This window comes from Ptychodera flava, chromosome 15, assembly GCF_041260155.1.
Source record: "Ptychodera flava strain L36383 chromosome 15, AS_Pfla_20210202, whole genome shotgun sequence".
NCBI lineage: Eukaryota > Metazoa > Hemichordata > Enteropneusta > Ptychoderidae > Ptychodera > Ptychodera flava.
In genome coordinates this window covers 11,287,500-11,308,233 of record NC_091942.1, presented here as the reverse complement: position 1 = coordinate 11,308,233, position 20,734 = coordinate 11,287,500, and the positions used below count along the sequence as shown (strand labels likewise).

General features: G+C 37.3%; 1 protein-coding gene across 16 annotated transcripts in view; it reads right to left on the bottom strand.

The window, feature by feature from the left end:
• LOC139151152 (COP9 signalosome complex subunit 1-like) overlaps positions 1-20,734 on the bottom strand; it is a 104,550-nt gene that overhangs the window by 77,168 nt on the left and 6,648 nt on the right. For 9 of the 16 annotated variants that reach the window (XR_011556352.1, XR_011556354.1, XM_070723726.1 and 6 more), the window contains exons 2-7: positions 20,558-20,644; positions 17,434-17,618; positions 9,285-9,446; positions 7,157-7,292; positions 6,435-6,512; positions 4,326-4,469 (exon numbers count right to left, since the gene is read on the bottom strand). Coding sequence is in view for 12 of the 16 variants with exons in the window: in XM_070723726.1 (XP_070579827.1) it covers positions 4,326-4,469; positions 6,435-6,512; positions 7,157-7,292; positions 9,285-9,446; positions 17,434-17,618; positions 20,558-20,644 (792 nt within the window). In the remaining 4 variants the exon portion in view is untranslated. The remainder of the gene's footprint in view (positions 1-4,325; positions 4,470-6,434; positions 6,513-7,156; positions 7,293-9,284; positions 9,447-17,433; positions 17,619-20,557; positions 20,645-20,734) is intronic. The other 7 variants (XR_011556353.1, XR_011556355.1, XM_070723728.1 and 4 more) reach the window with 1 other exon arrangement.

Here is a 20,734-nt window from a genome sequence, read left to right as displayed (position 1 = left end):
CAATGGTTTACTAACTGTTACACTCGGTCTAAGGGGGATTGCAAGCATCAAATTATCACCTAAATATAATAGAAATAGCCAACATGGGATTTGTCTTCACAGATAAAATTGCAGTCACAGCTGAACACTAATCCCATGGCTGGGAGAACAGTAGCAAATGCCCTCCACCATTGGCCTACCAGTCAGTGTGAGCGATGAGTTGAAATATAGCTTTGTTACATGCTACACAATGATGATAGTACTATTTCTATCCAATTTAGTTGCTACAATTAATGTATGAATCGTATTAAAGCAACATTTTCGTCAATCATTTTGGCAACATGACAGTGGTGGCAGCGTCAAACAACCTGCCACAGGTTGGCAGACTATGCCAAGGTCACCTGACACCGGGCATACACATGTAGCATAGAGAAGTGATGGTGAGTATCTCGAAAACAGGGTGACGTCAGTGAAGTAAAAAGTGTTTTAATCCATGTATACTGAAACATAAATACTAGAATTATGGATGACAAATCTGAACTTCCACAATTGGTTTTCACTTTGCGGTGATGCAGGAAGCCACAAGTAACCAGATACCTCGTGGTCAAGTCTATACTCTCGAAAGACGTTTGTCTCTTTGTACTGTTTTGGCCCTCTACACTTATTGGATGGCAAAGATCCAGAGCAACTCACTCGCCTTTTGACACTGTGATAAAGGATTGGGTCCATGGATAAAATGAAAAGTCGATGGACTATGATCACCGTAAACAAACAAAGTGACTGATGTAGCAGGGCCCATGGTCTGAAATTACAAACATAATAGGTACACTACATACAAATAGGTTAGAGATTACAGAATCTCCAACTCAGATGTGTGGGCTGTTTCAGTTAATGCCAACACTCCCGCACATTTGCAGGATTTCCCCTTTTTCTTACCTCATTTGCATATTTTTGACACTGATATGTTCATTTGAACAATGTCACTTCTCAACCCCTGGGTTTACCTATACACCAAATACTGTGATGGTAGGTGCAGTGGTTTGGAAGCTTTTGCGTGTGATGGATATACATCCGCACATACATACATACATACATACATACAGACGCCACCGACTCACCATACAAGCTCTTTTTGGTATTTATATACATTCCAAATATGAGCTAAAAATGGACTCATATGTACCACTCACAGTTGGTAAAACAAAATGCAGTGCACTAAACCAACGTCAAAATAGACAAATTCCCAAAGAATTTTCTCAGGCAGTACCGAAGACTCAATTGGTTATACAATCATTGCCCAACAATGATCCGTCTAGGTCAGCGTGGTTATAAAACTTACGTGTACTTTAACTGAAATGGCATATGTTGTTTTCATAAATTTAATAAAATATGTGCCTACAGAAGAAGGGGAAGTTAGTTTGGAATCCTTTTTTTTGGCCACAACCAAAAAACGCAATCCCTGTGCATCCCATACATATCAGACACCACAAAAACAGACTTTCTCATGACCACATGCCAAAACGGTCCCTTTTCACCACCACCACAGTCCCAAAAGAGCAAGCCGTATATCGTTGATCAATTCACTAGATGTATTTATGTTTTTACTGTTTTGTGTGGGATTGTGTGGCTAATCTTTACCTGAGAATATTGCGTAGATACGTCAGTGTGTTATATTTGATTCTGCCAACTGGGGTAAACAGCGCTTGGACTGTATGAAAATTTGAATAATCATGATTGGCAGTTTCCTTGCATTTACAAATAGAGTCAAATGATCATTCAGGGAAGACGCTTTTGAAATATATGCTTTCTCTAACTACAAAACAACAGAATTTTATTACTTTATTTTCGACTTAAGTGTAGTCCCTATATATTCCCAGACATCATATGCGAGATTCAATGACAACGAAAGCATTAATTATGACAAAATTACAGGATTCTGGGACCAAACACAACACGTCCAATCAGTGGCATGACTTTTGTACATTTGCAGAGACTTACAATAGTCCTGCTTTTATAGGGGAGGTTCCTGTTTAAGGTACAATTCCAACTTCATCTCTACAAGAGATATTGATCAGCATTTAGCCTTTCTTGAAAATTTTGGTGTCAGTAGCAAGTATGAGATCACATAACATTTTTCAAAAAATACCGGGATTTATGTCTGAGTACATTATGCAGCAGAGGTATTGTACAAGATACACTGTATCAAGGAAATTACCGAAGCGTACGATGTACAGGGGCATAAATTAAAATTTATTTTAAGAATCACCTTATTGTTGTACACCTTTTAAGTTCAATTTTACCAGAAAAAGGTCAAAATCAAGGCATTTTTTTGATGCCTGTCATGCACTGCACCGGGTGAGCAGACTCAGAACATGTTCAGTGCGTCTGCCAAGTGCACAGAACTAAATTTTAATGCATGCAGCACAGTGCACTTGGTAGAAATTGTAGGTCAACAGCATAATTTCACTCAAATGACATTATTCACTGCCTGAAGTACTGAATGTTTCAGACTACATTTTTTGTGACAAAATGAAAAATCCTCGTTTTCCCCTAGGTGTTATGAGGTCAAAGGTCAAATAGCGTCCAATAACACCTAAAGTTATTGTACTCCATGTCAAAGTCATTGGACTCTGTGTCCTCTGATACAGAAACTTACTGTACGACGAAACTCACTGGGTTACAGATGCAGGTGTATAATAATAAGTTATATTCTACACCATTGGATTACACCTGACACATTTATAACATGAATTTCATGCAACAGCTTCAGTAAACCTCTCCCTGAGGTGTTTTTTAATTTGATACAGAATCACTGGACAGAATACACCTACAAATCCATCCACGAAATGAAAGGATTGACATGTTAAGGTATGCTACATCACAGTGCCTACAATAATAACGAATAGGTGGAACAGCGTTGAGGTATTTCACACAAATATGAGAAATAATTTGATTATATCTGATACAGAATAATGCAGAAAATCCTAAGTATTGAATTCATAAAGTTGCGTGTGTTGGTTATTTCATAAAAATCTAATTAACTTAATCAACTTAATAATAGTATCAATAAATTGAACACAAAGAAAGCTGGCACAGACCTGATAATTTGTGTAGATTATGACAGGTGTATCAGTGATTTTCTCACAATTTTAACGAATCTATAGGACAGATGCTAAGGGAACCACAACCAAACTATAAACACTCTCCTCAAAAAGCCCTTTTGCGAAATGCACTTTTTATATGAAATATGTTTACACATCATGATAAAAGCTATCATTATTTATGTTGTAACTTGGAAAAAGAGAACTTGCTTCTCAAAGTCTGAGTAAAACTTGTACGTTGAAACAATGGCTGATATATCTACTTATCAAAATAAATCAAAATAGTCAAAAATAAAAATGTATGACCAAACCTGACAAATCTCCATCAAACAAATCATTCACAAAAAAGTTGACAATAAGGATAATTGGAAAAGAAGTTTACAATAGAATGATTTGAAAAGAACAATTTTTACAAAAATGAAGAAAAACAGACATGCAAATATCATAGTCTGTGTGCAAAAATCAGATGAATTCTTCTTGAACAAAATTTTACAGGTATTCCACAACCAGTCTCTGAAAAGATAATTTTCTGAAAAAACTTTCATGGTATTGGAAGAATCTTTGTAGGGTTGTGGTCTGGCAACATGCACATCAAATGTCAGCACAATCACAGAAAGGGGGAGTTTCCAAAACAAATGTGTCACTGACAGCATAACCACTTGTATACTATATGAGGAAATTCAGACTGTTAATTGTCCCTGTTCTTTCTGGGAAGTCAATCACTCACAGTGCCTGATACATTGCGCAAGACATACACAAAGGAACCAATTGACATGTACTTTATTATGTCCAACTCACAGCATGTACAAATACTTCTAAATACATTTTGAAACTGTTCACATGGTCCACATCAGGATTCATTCATTCATTCAACCATTCATCCATAACAGCTGGATTGAGACAGCCATAACCAAGATGACCAAAACAAGCACTCAAAAGCAAAAGATGCTGATGCAATATCCTGTCCTTCAGCAGTTTGTGAAGTTATGCATCCCCAAGCCCCTAAACCACTAATTGGGAAGTGAATCCCATTGCGTGTGTGTAGTAGACTACTCATATGTATTTCATTTCCATTCAGATCAATACCTTTTGAAACCAAATAGCAGAAACAATGCCCTGAGGTGGCCCTGGTGTCTGACAGCACAGCAAATTGAATTTGACCGGCTGGCAATAATAAAAAAGCCAAGTCAACGCCCGCTGTAATTGGAGACCATGGAAACATAATCAGATGGCTGTTATACTTACATCAGGGAAATCTGTGTGATCAAATGAGGCTTGGAGGAAATATTTAGCCGCAGCTTTGTACTTCTTAGTTGCTAACTCGGCCAGACCAGCTGCACACTTCAACTTTGTCACCACGGATAGATTTTCTCTGGTGTCCCTCTGTTGCTGATGAAAGAGAGAATAAGTGGGCAGACATACAAGATAAATTAAATGCACAGACACAAGGGCATACATGTATGGGCAGATGCATGGAGAGTGAGATGAAGGAAGACAGTAGCTCAAACAGACAGACAAGCAGAATGAGAAGAGCAGACAAACACAAGTGCAGGTAGACGATAACAAAAATGGCAAACAGCCACAACACACACAGACAGGCAGGCAGATACAAATATTATAGATTGTACATACGTGACATAAAGCCAGCCATGAACAACAGACACCACATGGAAAGGAAGATGAAGAGAGAAGGAAAATGGGATGGAGTAGAAGTTAGCTAAAATACACTCATGAGAAAATTCAGTAGTTGTGGCCATGAAGTAAAACTTTCACTTTTTAATGTATTTATCAACAATCTCTGTGGTAGACAATGATGATGCAATTTCAATAGGTATCTACCATCCATTGTATTCAAGTTTGTCATTTTAATGCATTCCATAGATTGTTAGGGCTGTCAGGAATTTGTAGTTTCTCAGCTTTATTTGTATGAAATAAAGTTCATAATTTTTCAGATTAAAGCCTGTAGCTCTCTTGGCCGGTTTCAGTGCTTGGAAAAGTGATATTACGCACACCTGATATATACTTTTATAATGTCACTGGCGGCAATCTCTTATGTACAATTGCAGCACGTTCATTTTAGAATATAACGTTTCTTCAAATTTTTTGGTCATTTTCATTTTAATCTTAATTCTCATTCATCTATTTGCCTTCTTGTGTGTTTTACAGGTTGTCTTTCTATGTTGTTTGTCTTTGGACAATCTTTAATGGTCTGAAATAAAGGCATTTAATTATTATTTGATAAAGGCTATTGTATACACCATGAGATATGGTCTGTAAAACAATATTTCACATGTATTTTCTGTTAAATGAAGCAATATTCTTTGTTGAAGGGGCTCCTATCTTATAAATTTCGACGAGAATTAGTTATGAATGAAAACTATTTCCAACACATTGCCCGTTCCAAATTCTAGAATCTTCCCACATGAAGCATGTCTCCATGACATTTGCAAACATCAAGCAAGACTGAACAATACCAGGCCCTTGCTCATCTGTGGTAATGTTCAACTTTATTGTGGGTACTTGTAATTATTTACCACGATAGGCAGCCTCAGGCTCGCAGCAGATTTACGGCTGACTCGCAGCGTGTTTGCAAGGTTATATCTGATTGGCCGATTGTCACTATTCACAGCCACTTAGGAGTCTATTTGTATTGTTTTCATTATATTGGTAAGATTCAGCCACCCAATTGGATAACAGCTTCGAAATCGCTGCGAGTCGGCCCCAGATTTATATCATTGAGCTAGAATGAACCTTCAGGACAGGTATTTAGACTCAATTTTTTACAATACTCTGTTGGCCTAGAGTTTGTGGCTTTCATTTTGAAGCTTGCTGAGTATGTAAAGTTTTCACCATCTTAGTTTTCTTGAACATCATAAATTTCATTTTTCCTTATAGACTCAAAATCGGGATGCAGCCATTTTGAATTATAAGCATCAGTAATTTTGAGGTAATTCTCTGGTATCAAATTTACACAGTGACCCCTGATTTTTATTCTTGATTTCTATATGGGAATCGTTTCAGAGAAAAGTTTAGGGAAAAGCTTTTTCAATTTCGTGGCGCAAACTACCCTTATGAAGACGTGGTCCAACGTTCTTGAAGTGTGTACAGTATTTTACAATCACAGACTGCAGCAGTTTGAAGGATGGTTGTATAAAAAATCTGTCCGCTAAAAGCAGTGAATTAATCTGTCAGTATGGAGTGTCGTCTTGCTTTTGACGTCACAGACATAACCAGTACTTTCACGAGATGAGAGTGCAAAGTGAACTTGATATCACTTCCACTCTGCCATGCTTACGCAAGAATCACACCAAGTGGATACTAAAATGGAACTCAAAATGTTCCCCTTCCGCTTACCTCTGCTATCTCAGGCGTTGCCTCTGCCTTGTTGACGTAGCTCAAAACATGAGACCAATTTTGTAAATGTACACTGACCTGAAAACGAAAAGGCAAAAGCAGTGATATTCTCACAACATATTATGAGTTGATAGTTGTATCGCAATCACCACATGCTCACTGTTGATTTTAGCAATTCCTTGATAAAATTAAAGATTTTTTCAATTCACGTAGTTGGTGATTGGTTTATTTTCCTTGAATATATAAAATTATGGTCTTTGCACGAAAGTCTTATTCCAGTTTGCTTTTCCGGTTGTTTCCACGTTTGCATTTCTTTGCTTCAATATGGCATGACCTTTCAGTAGATCATCAGAACCGAAACAAAGTTGCAGACGCTATAGCAAGAAGGCAGCTTACAAAAAAAGGTCACAACAACTTCAAGCAAAACTAATTTATTTGTTAACCAAAGCAGATTAATATATCACGTAAATATTTCATATCATAATGCTATTTCCATGCCGTGTCCAGTCAAGCTATGAGGCAAATCAGCTATCCTTTTTCACGGTACAGTGAGCCTCAACACAAAGACAAAGACACAAAGGATATCTCCTCGAGGGTTTATGAAGTATTAATCAACATGAAAATGACAACCATGAAACCAACACATACACGCTTCCAGGCTCCAAGGGGAAGATCACAATTTCAACTCCTGATCGTTAGAAAAAAAAAGAAAACCAGCCTACCTTGATGACATTCAAGCACATGTTGACGACATGTTTGGAGCTGGTGCAGTAATCCCTAGCCCTGGAGTAACATTTCAGTGCGTTGCTGAGGTCTCCTTGATCAAGATAATGGTCACCAAGGTCATCATGGCCCCGCCTGAAAGTAAAAAAACAGCAAAAAAGTTGCATATTAAGTTCATTGTTTGCATCGGACGAGTTTTCCTACTGTAAGTTGGCTATAAATTGGTAAATGTGTGTAAAGTCAACAACACACACGACAAATATGGAAGATGCTTCCTGATAATTAACAGCACAAGAATTTTTGAGAGTCATTTTATTGTGTTTTTTCTTTCTAAAACATTTTTCACCATCTCATCTGAGAGTTGTTTGAGGGTGTCTTGGGGAGTTAATATCACGGCATGGATGCTGTGCCAAAATACTGAAACTTTTCAGTGGCTTTTGGAGTATCTTTCCTCAAGTAAGCCACAGTGAGAGCTCAGGAGTGAGCTAAGTTCAAAGAAGTAGGCACAATGAGACATCTATAAGATGCGGCACACAAATGCTGAACTCTAGTATGGCCGATGGTTAAATACTTGTGATGTATGAGATACAACAAACAAGTCACTACTTCTTGGCCATACTGGCCTATTGAACTTATCCGGAGATGTTGACAAGAACCCATATATTATGAAAGCACCAATACTAGGACTTGAAACTAGGACAGAGAAAAATGATGAAAATATAGAAAATGGATGGAACATTAAGTTCATATAGAATTTGTACATGGTACATACATGAATGAACCAAATATCAACCCATTCTTGCTAGCGCTTCCTGAGTTCAAGCAGTTTTGACTGATTTTGCCTTATTTGTTGGTTTGTGTGCATATTTCAGACACAAACATGTTCAGCTCTCCAAGTTTGAAGTGGACAGACATACATATGTACATACATACATAATACATGCATACATACATAAATACATGCATACATATTATATAAATACACACACCCACATACAGATGGCTGACATTTTTCTAGTTTATAGAATAGCTTCAATTGTATACATATGGCATGTGAGAATTAAAATTCTAACTGTGCCTACGATCACAAAGACTTTCCTTTAACCCTTTTCCTGCCAAGTCTATATTTCACCACCAGGTCAAGATGGTTAAAATTAATGAAACACAACATATACCATGTAGTGTATTTTAACATAATACTGTACATTTGAAAGCTGTTGAAAACATAAATACGGTAAACTTGATTTGTTTGGACTAAAGATGCTACATGTATAACAGACCAAGCAAAGTGGGTGAAAATACATCGTGTCTTGGCTCAATACCGCTTTTTAATGACTTGGCTGATGGGGAAGTGATACTGTCTGGCAGGAAAAAGGTTAAAATGGAACATCTGCCAATGTCAAAATTCCTGAAAGTCAATTCAGTCACTAAAAAAGTGAAATTGATGAGTGGCAAATACCCTATGGCATTCGATGCCAATGTTTAAGTTTCATACACTTGTACCATTCAAAGGAAGTCTAGTTTCTTATATCAGAGAAGCCTCTCAATACAAAGGAAATTTTAAGTGCCCCATAGATATCAATTGAGACATTTTACTTTCTGTTGAGAAGATAACTTGGCATTTACTTTTTTACGTACAATAAAAAGAGAGATACCTACAAAGGTAGAAAAAAAATACCATATCAAAGAGTAGATGAGCAACCATACACCATCAATCAGTGCTCATTCACATCTACCACTCCAACCCTCAGGCTATCCTTGCTGTTTCTTATCTAGAGTTGCCTTCATCCCCTCAATCCACCCTCTCCCTCCCTCACTCCCTCCCTCCCTCCCTCCCTCTCTCTCTCTCTCTCTCTCTCTTCTCTCTCTCTCTCTCTCTCTCTCTCTCTCTCTCTCTCTCCTCGCTCTCTCTCTCTCTTGCTCTGTCTCTGTCTGTCCCTGCCTGCCTGCCTGCCTGCCTGCCTGCTCTTTCCTCTCTCTCTCTCTCTCTCTCCTCTCTCTCTCTCTCCTCTCTCTCTCTCTCTCTCTCTCTCTCTCTCCTCCCTCCCTCCCTCCCTCCCTCCTCCCTCTCCCCTCTCTCTCTCTCTCCTCTCTCTCTCTCTCCTTCTCTCTCTCTCTCTCTCTCACCTGATGCTTTCCTTGATTGAGTTGCCTTTGTAGTTTTTCAGGTCGGTGTCTAATTTTTCTAGTTTCATCGCAGCTTTCTTCTTAGTTGTCTCAATCCACTGGGTGTCCAAGCCTGGAACACTGTGGACAAGTCCTGCTATAGCATCTGGCAGTGCTGATGAACTGGTATCATGCAGTAGAAAAAAAAAAAAAATCGAAATCTTTACAATTAATTAACCATGATATCCAACGATTGATCTGGGCAAATACAGTTACCGGAGTATTTATTGACATCAACTGTTCAGTTATCAGTCTAGACAGAGTTGCCCCATGCCGGTTTACTTTAAAGGCAGAGCCTCCCTGTAAAAGGGCACAAAGCTATGGCAGCATTCATCGTGTAAGTGGACACCAAACAGGCAACATGCGGGCACACGCTCCAGAAAATGCCACTTTTTAGATTTTTCCGGCCGCAAAAACGCACAGACTGCCATGCGGTCAGTGTGAAGCTGTTGCCAATCAAACTCTGTGTTTATATTCAATTTCTAAAATGACTGGAAGACAATTTTAAGGAAATTTGAGCATTGGTGGCGGGGAATCAATGACCATCGGCGATTTGAATCGACCGTCAATCAAACGCTAGTTTAAACTCATTTTGCAGGATTAGCAAAAGCTGCAAAAAGGTTGAGATCAGTTTGTGTAATTAATGTTATAGAAATCAAACATCGTACTGGACAAGTGTTTGGCTGGGAGGAGAACTCCACTAATGTGAGAACCTGGGATTGAAAATTGCGGCTTTAACCAATGAGTCGGTTACTTAGAAATGTGTGGTGATACCTAAGTTACATGTACATGTACATGTAATTGTTTATACTGTACATGTACAATATGTCTGTCCCACATGCAGAATTGTTGCACCGAATTGAAACCCACTGTAGAACCATGTCTGTTGCTCCCTTACAGTAATACTCTTTGTAAACATTCATCTATGGAAGGGGGGGGATTTGAAGTCAACAGCAATAAATTTTGTTTGCCATGCACATTTTATCAATCTAGTCCTGATGAGGGAACCCCCTGACATACATCTAACTGGAAACTCTGGTAACGTTTATGCACAGCTCTAAAGCAAGCACTCTCTTTTTCTTTTTTATTGTACATTCTCATTTTCAGAAAATCATTAACACATACATGCTATTTTAAATGACCCCTTTGCTTTTGTCGTATGGGTTATCTACGAGGTATCTATCCCATCAAAGAAAGATGATTGACGTTTGCTATTGAACACAACAGAATATTTTAGATGCACTTTTTGCTCCATGCTGTAATTTTTTTGACATTTTGCATGTAAGCCACCTCAAGCTAATGATGACATGAAAAACGATGAACTCCAGTATTCCATATGTATCCTTGAATGGGTCAGACGATGCCTTTGCTTTGTGACATTAGAAATGTAAGTGATGTCTATTTCACTTACATCGGATCCATGATGCAGTCGCTCTATTACAAAGGAAAGAAATTCAATAAACCTTCAAGTCATAGTTCTTTCCCAAGAACTTCATCAAGGCCCCTACATCTATAAGAAATTATTGCAAATCACAGTGTATGAACCGCTAAAGACATCTTGGTTACAAGATGAAATAAACAGTCAGGTCCGCCGAGACTAAAACATTGCAGACAGGTTCAGTTTGTTGTATCTGAAGGTAGTGACTTTCCAGCATTGCCAGTAAAGTCTGGCACTGGATGAAATGAAAATATAAACCTTCGATATAGGCTGAAGGTTCAGTATCTGATAATATCAACAACTGGAGCCTGCCTCACTAATATTGAATCTCTTTGATTAAAAGAAGGCAAGGTTAAAGGTATACTGTGACCTGTTCCAATTTTGCCACAGTTACCATGGAAAGAGAAAATCTAACAAATCACAGATTTTAAGCGGGTGGCCGCTTTTTAAAAACAGCGCGCTAACATGCGCATTTTGAATACCAAGGAACCCCCTTTGATTATATATGGGCATATTTAGATTACAGGTGACTGTATACCTTTAAAGCTGCTACATATTAACGGGCATTTCAACAAGGTTCCCTTCTTTATTTTGATGCTGACATTTTTACATGCATGGGTTGCTAGAAATGCTACCAGAGTTTCTATGGGTTGTCCATAACCTTTAAAGCAAAAGCAAAACACCCTTCCTGTGGCAGCTGCAAACTATACAAGGGTGAATCCTAAAAGTCTACCAGACATTCAAAACGCAAAGTAAAACCATATATACATATATATATATATATATATATATATATATATATATATATATATATATATATATATATATATATATATATATATATATATATATATTATATATATATATATATATATATATATATATATATATATATATATATATATATAATATATATATATATATATATATTATATTATACACGAGCAGGATGTAGATTGATGTCTTCATTGGACTGGCAGAGTGCTCAATAGTTGAACTAGAGCTATAGGTAGATGGAAGTCCGGAGCTGGATTATTAGATTAAAACATTTATTCGCTACTCAGCGATGCACGAAACCTTGAGTAGCGAATAAATGTTTTAATCTAATCATCCAGCTCCGGACTTTCATCTATCTATCTATCTATCTATCTATCTATCTATCTATCTATCTATCTATCTATCTATCTATCTATCTATCTATCTATATATATATATATATATATATATATATATATATATATATATATAATATATATATATTATTATATATATATATATATATATATATATATATATATATATATATATATATATTTATATATAGGACAACTGTATTTTCAATCATCAAGCAGATGCACTAATTAGAATGTAGAGGCATACAGATGTCTTGGCATTCTTCCGTACATAGCTAGCCTATTCTCTTGCTTTCTTTAAAATTCTGCAATAACAGACGCGAAATAGAGAGAAACTCTAAGACAAATGTCATATGCCGTTAAATGTGAAAAATGGTTAGAAGTCACCTCTAAAGTTTGGTTTTGTTAAGCACACTGTACATTTATATCTGGCAACAGTTTAGTTACCCAACTGCACACACATTTTTGCCTAACTTTAATAGCCACGGCTCCTATACATGCACATCCACGTCAATTGTTTTTGCTTGTTCTGAGAAAATTGCCCCCTAATCCTTTGAGGCAATGCTTCAAAAGCACCTAAGCCAATCACTGCACCGATAACATTTATAATGATAACTCCCCATGCCTTCAAACCATGGCATATTACGACACACATGATGATTGGCTATAATCATGCAATCAACACTGGACAAAATGACACAGGGCTCATATGTGGTAAAAATAGGAGGCGGAAATTGGGTGTACAAATTTTACATAACAACCTGCCTATTTTTCAAGTCATTGTTTTCAGAAATTATACAACTTACAAGGCCTAATTTCAGTGTACCCAAAACATGAGATGGAAAGTACAAAAAACACCTTTACATCTTGCCAACTATTTTCCCTGGCTACCAGCTTTCAGCAAAACACTGAACAGACAAGATATATCCATCAGGTTACTCTAAGGACATGGATATCTTATTGTGGATTTCATATGTATGGTCAGTCTAGTACCTCTTTACAGAGGTGCAAAGAAGTTCTCAAGAGTTGATAGAGTACCCATGTGCATTTGTGAGTTTTCTGACAACTAGAGGGCGCATGTGAGTATGACCTTAAGGCTATTTTTAGTTCATGAGCAAGGAGATGTATAGATGTAAACAACAGAAGCTTCGCTGCACAGTTTGGCCATTTGTTCGTGTTTGACAGAGTGTTAGTTTTGGTGTACATTAGATGAATTAACCTTCAATACCACTGTACTGTTTTCCAACACCTGACAGAGAAGCTAGCATTTTGTAGGCAAGAAGCAAAAATTAACATTAAATGTGTAGAATCATAAAGTGATTGCTTGCGATGAGACATAATTTAATACAAACATAAATGTTACATAGCTTATGTGACAATAATCACTCTCAGTCTTCGTACATATACATGTACTGTATGTAAAATATGGCCTGCAATAATAAATATTCTCTTGCTCAAATAACAGGATTAATGGGGTAACTAAAATAAAGTAAGATAAATATTTAACGCTTTTGGCCTTTTTTTCTGCACATACACAGAACAACATTTGGGTAACTTCCTAAGAAAGTTATGCTGGTACGGAAACTATTATTCTTACAAAATTCTCACGTTTCTTCCAAAACTGGCATTACAGAAATAGAAAGTTGTGAAGTTAAATACAGTACAGTACTTTTTTCGAAGATTCCAGAGTTTCACACCTTCTTGAAAAGTAACACCACTCACCAGATTGTGAATTCGAGGTGGCAACAAGTTTTAAAGAGGTGTGAATGCATGAGAGAGGTGGCTGGCCCTGGTGTATCCCCATGTGGAGGTGCCAAACATAGCAATATCATTAAATTGAATGAGGTCCATGACAAAATTGGACACCTCCACCAATTTAATCAGGATCGCACTGAGTAATAAATAATTTTATAACCAATATACATGATGTTGGATTTTATGCAACCTTGAAAATGCAGGCAGACAAGATTAATCACAATTGCATAGATTGAAACCTCAGGTTTTCCTTTCTAAATACAGCAATGAACACATGACATTTACTGCTGCTGACGGAAAATTGGAGACATTCTGTCCGTGTGCATAATTGCAGCTTGCACTCGGATCTTTGAAATGACATTTATAGTTTCAAGCACAACGCAGTGGTCACAAAGGACATAATTTGTCATTTTTGTAGGCGTAATTTCCAAAAGTCTCATCAAAACATTTTGGGATGAATATTTATTTTGCTTTAACCCTTTGAGTGCTGTAATTTTTCCCATCAAATTTTACTGCCACATTTTACCAATCTTTTATGAATTTTTCTGAAATTTTTTGATAATTTTAGACCAAATGGACATCATATTTTATTGGCTAGTTTTTTATCAAAATTTTGACAAGAATCTGAGAAAAACTGATTGTGGTATATTTTATAAAGGTGAGAAAAATTGACGTTGGCGCTCGAAGGGTTAATAAGGTATTTATAATGATACCCTGATATCATAAGGAATTAACCTAACTGCACAGTGCTATAAATTACATAGTAATCTCCTTGATTTGTACTTAATTGATATTCAGCTTCTTATATATTCTTTGAAATAATTTGATGTTGTACGTGTGTCACAAAGCTTGATTATGTTGAAAATTCAAGAATTGAGTTCAAGATTATCAGGGTTTCAAAGATACTAGAAATACTGCACTTTTTGCGAGCTTGAAATGGACATACTTCTCTCTGAGCAGCTGGCATGTAAATTTGCTTTCCTTCGTCCACTCAGAAGAGTAACTGTCCTTTGTATTGGCAAAACAGGTGTGAAATATTGTGTAATACTGTCAACAAAATCATTTAAAGTTTGACAAAATTGCTGTCTCTTTCCACAGAAACTGATTTCCAAATTCATTCAAAGTTTGCAATGAGAATATACCAGTACAGAAGGCTAAAACCACATTCTCAAAATGAACGAAACCCCTCTTTGACTTTCTGTCGACAGAGACAAGCTGTCTGACTGCATGATCTTAAGGCATATTGCGATATCATATCAAATTATGGGTAATCTCCAGTACTATGAATTGGTACATGTGATACATACGGTCACATTATGAGCCTGACAGACAAGGCCAGGCGCACAATTCTGAACTATCGCAAGATGATGAAACTAGCGCTGATAGAATATAAGAGAGGGATTATACCAATCCAGCTTATTTGTGACGCATACGTGATCTATTTCTTCTGTAGTGGGTTTTATCCTATAATCTGTAGATTTTACTGATCCTAGACGTTGCAAAGAAATCAATTCCTGCTGACCTAATGGATTGTGGTTGGACACAGAGCCATCCCCATTAGGTGTAATGCCCAAATTATTTGAGAGTTAGAAGCAGATGGAATGATATAAACCTCTCCAATCCAAAGGTTGCCACATTAGAACTTGCACAACACACACTGTAAACTTAAGGTAGAATGTGCCTTGGGGACACATCTTTTCTGATCTACCACTGGGGGTACTCATTTGAAGCTCATGGAGTAAGAAAAGTTTTCACTTTCTTTGTTTTCGGAATATCTATAATTTTAGTTTTCCCCAAAAAATTAACACAGGGGTGGTGGCCATTTTGAATTTCAAAAATCAATAAATGTTATTTCATTTCTCTCGTGCCATGCTTTGCATGGCCAACCATGATTTTTATTCTCAATTTGATGACAGAATGTTAGAAAGTTTTACTGTGGAAAGTTTGAACAAATGTTTCAGTCTTTCACTTTCGAGGAGTATACTACATGAATCTTAACGAGCTCTCGTTATCATTTAGAGTTAGCATCTTAGATTTCATCCCATTCAGGACATAATGTGAAGATACCTTGACAAAAATTCTACTTTCCGACTGAAAATACATTTTTGCGTCATAGTGCTACATGTATTGCAACACAACACACTGCTTTCTATATTGGAAAATCAGAGTTGTTTCAAATATGGAGTGTGTTAAAATCTATACATCAAAATGAGATTAAAAATAAAGAAAAAACAACAGATACCAAAGTACATGTACGGGCCACTAAGTACAGTATGGTTAACAGAGTGAAAAACTGCACCCAATATCAATAATCAGGCTTGAAATTAGCGGTACAGTAGTCAGCGTCCACAGACTACCAACTTTTCACTTGGGCTACCAAAATCCATGAAATGGCAGTCCACATGGACTTCCAAAGCCTGGGTCATGAAATTCAGTCAGAACTAGGACTTGGCATGCAATGTCTGTCACTTTGGGACTACATGTAGCTGAATGCAGTCAAACCCAGCTAGCTACATGTAGCTGGACACAGTAAGGCCAGACTATGACTTTGTTATGCAAATTGCAAAGACAAAGTGCAGTGGAATTTTGCAACAAAGTTTCAATATCTGAACTGATGTGCTTCCACTGCACTAGAAAGCCCATGCTCTATTTTAGCCCTGCTGTGCTACAGTGTATGTCTAGATATCTCACCAGCTGAGAGAAAGTCATTGTCATGGCGACTATCAAAATTTGCACACAACTCTGAGTATGAAGGTTGTCAATAGGTCACCAAACTTTTGAGTGTCACTGCTGTCCAATTCATACTGTATTACTGGTTTCCTTTGGGTATTAAAGGTGTGCAAGTATTCACATCAAATGGATAGAAAATTCACTTCATGGGCAGAATCTTGAAAAATAGGTCTTTTCTTGCCTGGTTAAGGGAAAAAATATCCCTAAACTACAAAATGCATTGGCTACCCGCCATTGTCACTGGGCTACCAACTTCAGAAATGGTAGCCGAAGGGGGACTACCAGGGAAAAAAGTTAATTTCAAGCCCTGAATAGAAAACACTGTGGTTTGTGCATGAATAACTTTGCTCATATGTTAGAGTCATATACGTGGAGATGGGGATTTAACTAATTACACTTAATAGTTATGCTTCAGTACTAAATCATAAATTTGTCCTCTCATTATTTAATTGAACTGCCTCTCTAACATTTTCAGAAACAACAACCCAAAATTTGCATAGATGATGACACCTGTAACTTAAGAGGCTCTGGGTCAGCATAACATGAACCTCCCTTCCCTCTAATTAATTGCACGTTATAGAATTCAACCAATCAAGAATACTGACCAACTAATGGAAAACCGTGATGACAAACATGTGTAAGGTAGAATGCGCCTCAGGAACAGATATTCAGACTCTCAAACTTACAATTATTTTCTGAGTGATATATCTCTTGTGGGGGTTCATCATTGAAGGTACAGAATGATACATTTATCGTTAGCACTACAACAACTGCTGAGTCAGCATTTTTTTATGGGTTTCTTGAAATATGGAGTGGTGACAGTACATTTTGAACACATTGTAAAAGCGGCCTGTCGTAGAGTCTTTCCTGAAAATTTTAAGAAAATGACAATAGACATGTTCTTTCCATTGCCACAAGCAAGTCCATGGCATTGGCTAGCATTCACTAACCACTGCATTACCAATGGGTAGTCCTCTATTTTAACCAGCATTGCAACAGTCAAGTCTCCGATGCCCCCAACCGCCCCCCTCAACCACAGATAAACAATATTCACCTTGCTGCAGCCTCTTGTAGCCTTCTGTGGATGTGCTCATACATTTGTGTGTTGAATGTTGTTTGTGTGTAAGCAAGGGCCATTTTCAGTCCTTCAATCCTGTAACTGGGACAGTGACTGGCCATGAAGAGCAACCTGTTGATTTTCGCCAGACCACTGTATTGCGCAGCGTATGCTTCTAGGTCCTGTAAAAAGACAAAAGCAAAGAAACAGCGTTTTAAAAATGGGGAAAGTAGTGGTCATTACATTGGCACAGAATGCTAGTCCTACAGAGTAATATTGTCAACATAAATTGATAGCAGTGATATGTGAGAAAACATGATAAAATTAGTTTTTGAAGTAGTAACAAAATCACTTGTATGACCCAACAAAATTGAATGATACCACGATAAATCCTGAGTAACTATTTCTTGGAAGAGTGCTGTTAATGTGATCAAAAATATCAACCTTGTGGCGCAACAAAAAATGAGGTTTTATTTTGAGTTTTTATGAATTTTCAGTGGGATTGTCTTTTTGTAGCAATTTTCATTCATCTTTTTTGGATGCAAATACATGTAGTCCATATTTTACCCGGAAAGGCTGGGTAGTGCCAAATTGAGAATGAAAAACGATTATTCCGAAGCAAAACCCTTGGAATCCAGTGCCTCTTGACTTTCTGATTATTAACAGGCATTCTCCAAATTAGCTGTGATATCGCAGCGGTACTTGTGGCGTATATCGAACGCGCTCGGGTCATTGGGGTCATCGCCACAGTCCTGCTGCGAGCCAAACCATAGGCTTCGTTGGCAGTTTACGACAAGACCAACCAGTGTCGTAGATTTAGCTTGCAAAATAATAAAATAGATAAAGCTTGCAATAAATAAAATCATACCTACTGTATCATTGACTGACTACGACTCATCTTCTACTCCTACTAACGAACCCGACTGTGACAACATGTATTTTCGACCGTTTTTCAGTGAGTCGTCGATGGTTCCTGCTTGAATTTGAACTTTTGACCTCAAACATATTCAGTGCGTTGTACGCACGATCGAGCAAACATCGTAGAAACCGTCGACAGCTAACGGGAAAATGGCGAAAATACATGTTCTTATCTTCAAGGAAGTTAGCAGGCGTACAGAATGAGTCTCAGATAGTCAATGATAAAGATGATATAAGTTTATTTATTCAAAGGCTAATATAGTTCATTATTTTGCAAGCTAAATCTACGACACCTGTCGGTCTCGTCGTAAACTGCCAACGAAGCCTATGGTTTGGCTCGCAGCGGGACTGTGGCGATGACCCCAATGACCCGAGCGCGTTCGATATACGCCACAAGTACCGCTGCGATATCACAGCTATCTCCAAATATGTGTTCTAGTATTGATTACTTTTCTAGGGGTCAACAAGAGTCTGTCTACAGTCTGTACTCTCTAACTCAGAGTGAAAGATAAATCAAAATTGGGCCATTGAAATGCAGACTACTCTAAAAATGTCATTAATTTTTTATAGATTTCATGGGATCCTGGCATAAGTGTAATGTCAAATATAGACTGCTGTTCTCACATGAACATGTTTCAAAGATGTTACAAAACAACAATATCACTTTAATCTCCTCAAAAATATTCATGAAAGTATTGAAGTAACGTATAACATGAGTTGTAAGATAGATACTGTCTATGGTTGTAATCAGTGCAATGGTCTCCTTGGCTTGTAAACCTATCACAGCTTTGGAATCTACATTGTGACGATGATGTTGGAGAGAAGGACAAATTCTGAATAAGTCAGTGTGTATGTTATTAGCAGTTGTAACTTTTGGTGATTTTTTTCACTATTTTTGTTTTTGCAAAGTCAATTGCAAGTTCTTGTCCTACTCCCCATGAGTACAGGCTAAGTTGACAAAGCTCAAAAATGTGCAGTTCAATATGCTTTGGGGTTAGAACAAGAAGCTATGGCTGTGAAAAATTCATGAAAAGTTACAACCAGGGGGACGAGTTGAATGCAGGCAAACCCAGCTGGACACAGACAGGCCAGACTATGACTTTGTCATGCAAATTACAAAGACGAAAAGCAGTGGAATTTTGCAACAAAGTTTTCGATGTCTGAACTGATGTACTGGGATGACAGGCACAGGAAATGACAGCCAATGAAAATACATTTTCACTACATTTTGATCATAATGTATCAATCACAGTTATACCAAAATTATTATGTCTCCTCCCCTGCACAGAAAACCCACGCTCAATTTTCAGACCTGCTTTGCTACAGTATGCAGTATGTCTCTCGTACTGAGGAGAGTCATTGTCATGACGACTATCCAAAGTTGCATAAAACTCTGAGTATGAAACAGATTGTCAATAGGTCACCAAACTTTTGAGTGTCACTGTTATCCATACCGTATTACCAGTTTTTTGGGGGTATGAAAGGTGTGTAAGTATTCACATCAAAGGACTAGAAAATTCACTTCATGGGCAGAATCTTGAAAAATAGGTCATTTCTTGCCTGGTCACGGAAAAATTATCCCCAAACTACAAAATGCATGGGCTACCAGCCATTGTCACTATGCTACCAACGTAAGAAAATGGTAGCCCAAGTGGACAACCAGGGAAGATAGTTATTTCGAGCCCTGAGAAGTATGTGTAATATCATTTGGGTAGATCTTGCAAAGCAGTGACTTGCTGACAGTTGACATCCAGTTACACCGTGAATACAATAGCTATAAAACTGGATGTGCCCTGTGATTTCATGTACATGTTGGTGAAGAGCAAATTAAAATCCTTAGAGATACAATATCCTCATTTGAAGTTCACTGTGAAGCATACTCCATCTACTGCAACTTATTTTATATTGATAACTGTTCAACATAACATATAACTCAAAGTACAATAACTTAGTACAATCAATTCATATATCTCCTTTTTTGGTAAGGGAGATTTCTAATATTTCTATTAAAAATTTTCTTCTAATTAAATCAGTAGTGAATAAATAATATTGTCAAAGTATAAGAATAAATCATTCACCATCATACTTGAGTTGGCCCTGTAGCACCCTCTATCCTTACATTAAGCAACATGTATAAAAAATATTACATTTTTAACTTAAAGTGCTACACTATGCACTACTATCTTCAAAGTCTCTGGCTTACCAGCGTGGGGTTATCGACGGTATATGACGGTTCAAGGCTATTTTCATTGTCTTCAGGTTGATCAACTTGCATAGGCTCTGCTGGGCCCTGAAAAAGTGAGAAAAAAAAAGTTACTTCAGCACTCGTTACTGTGGATGAATTCAAAGACATATGTCAACTAGAGTGCTGTCTGTCTAT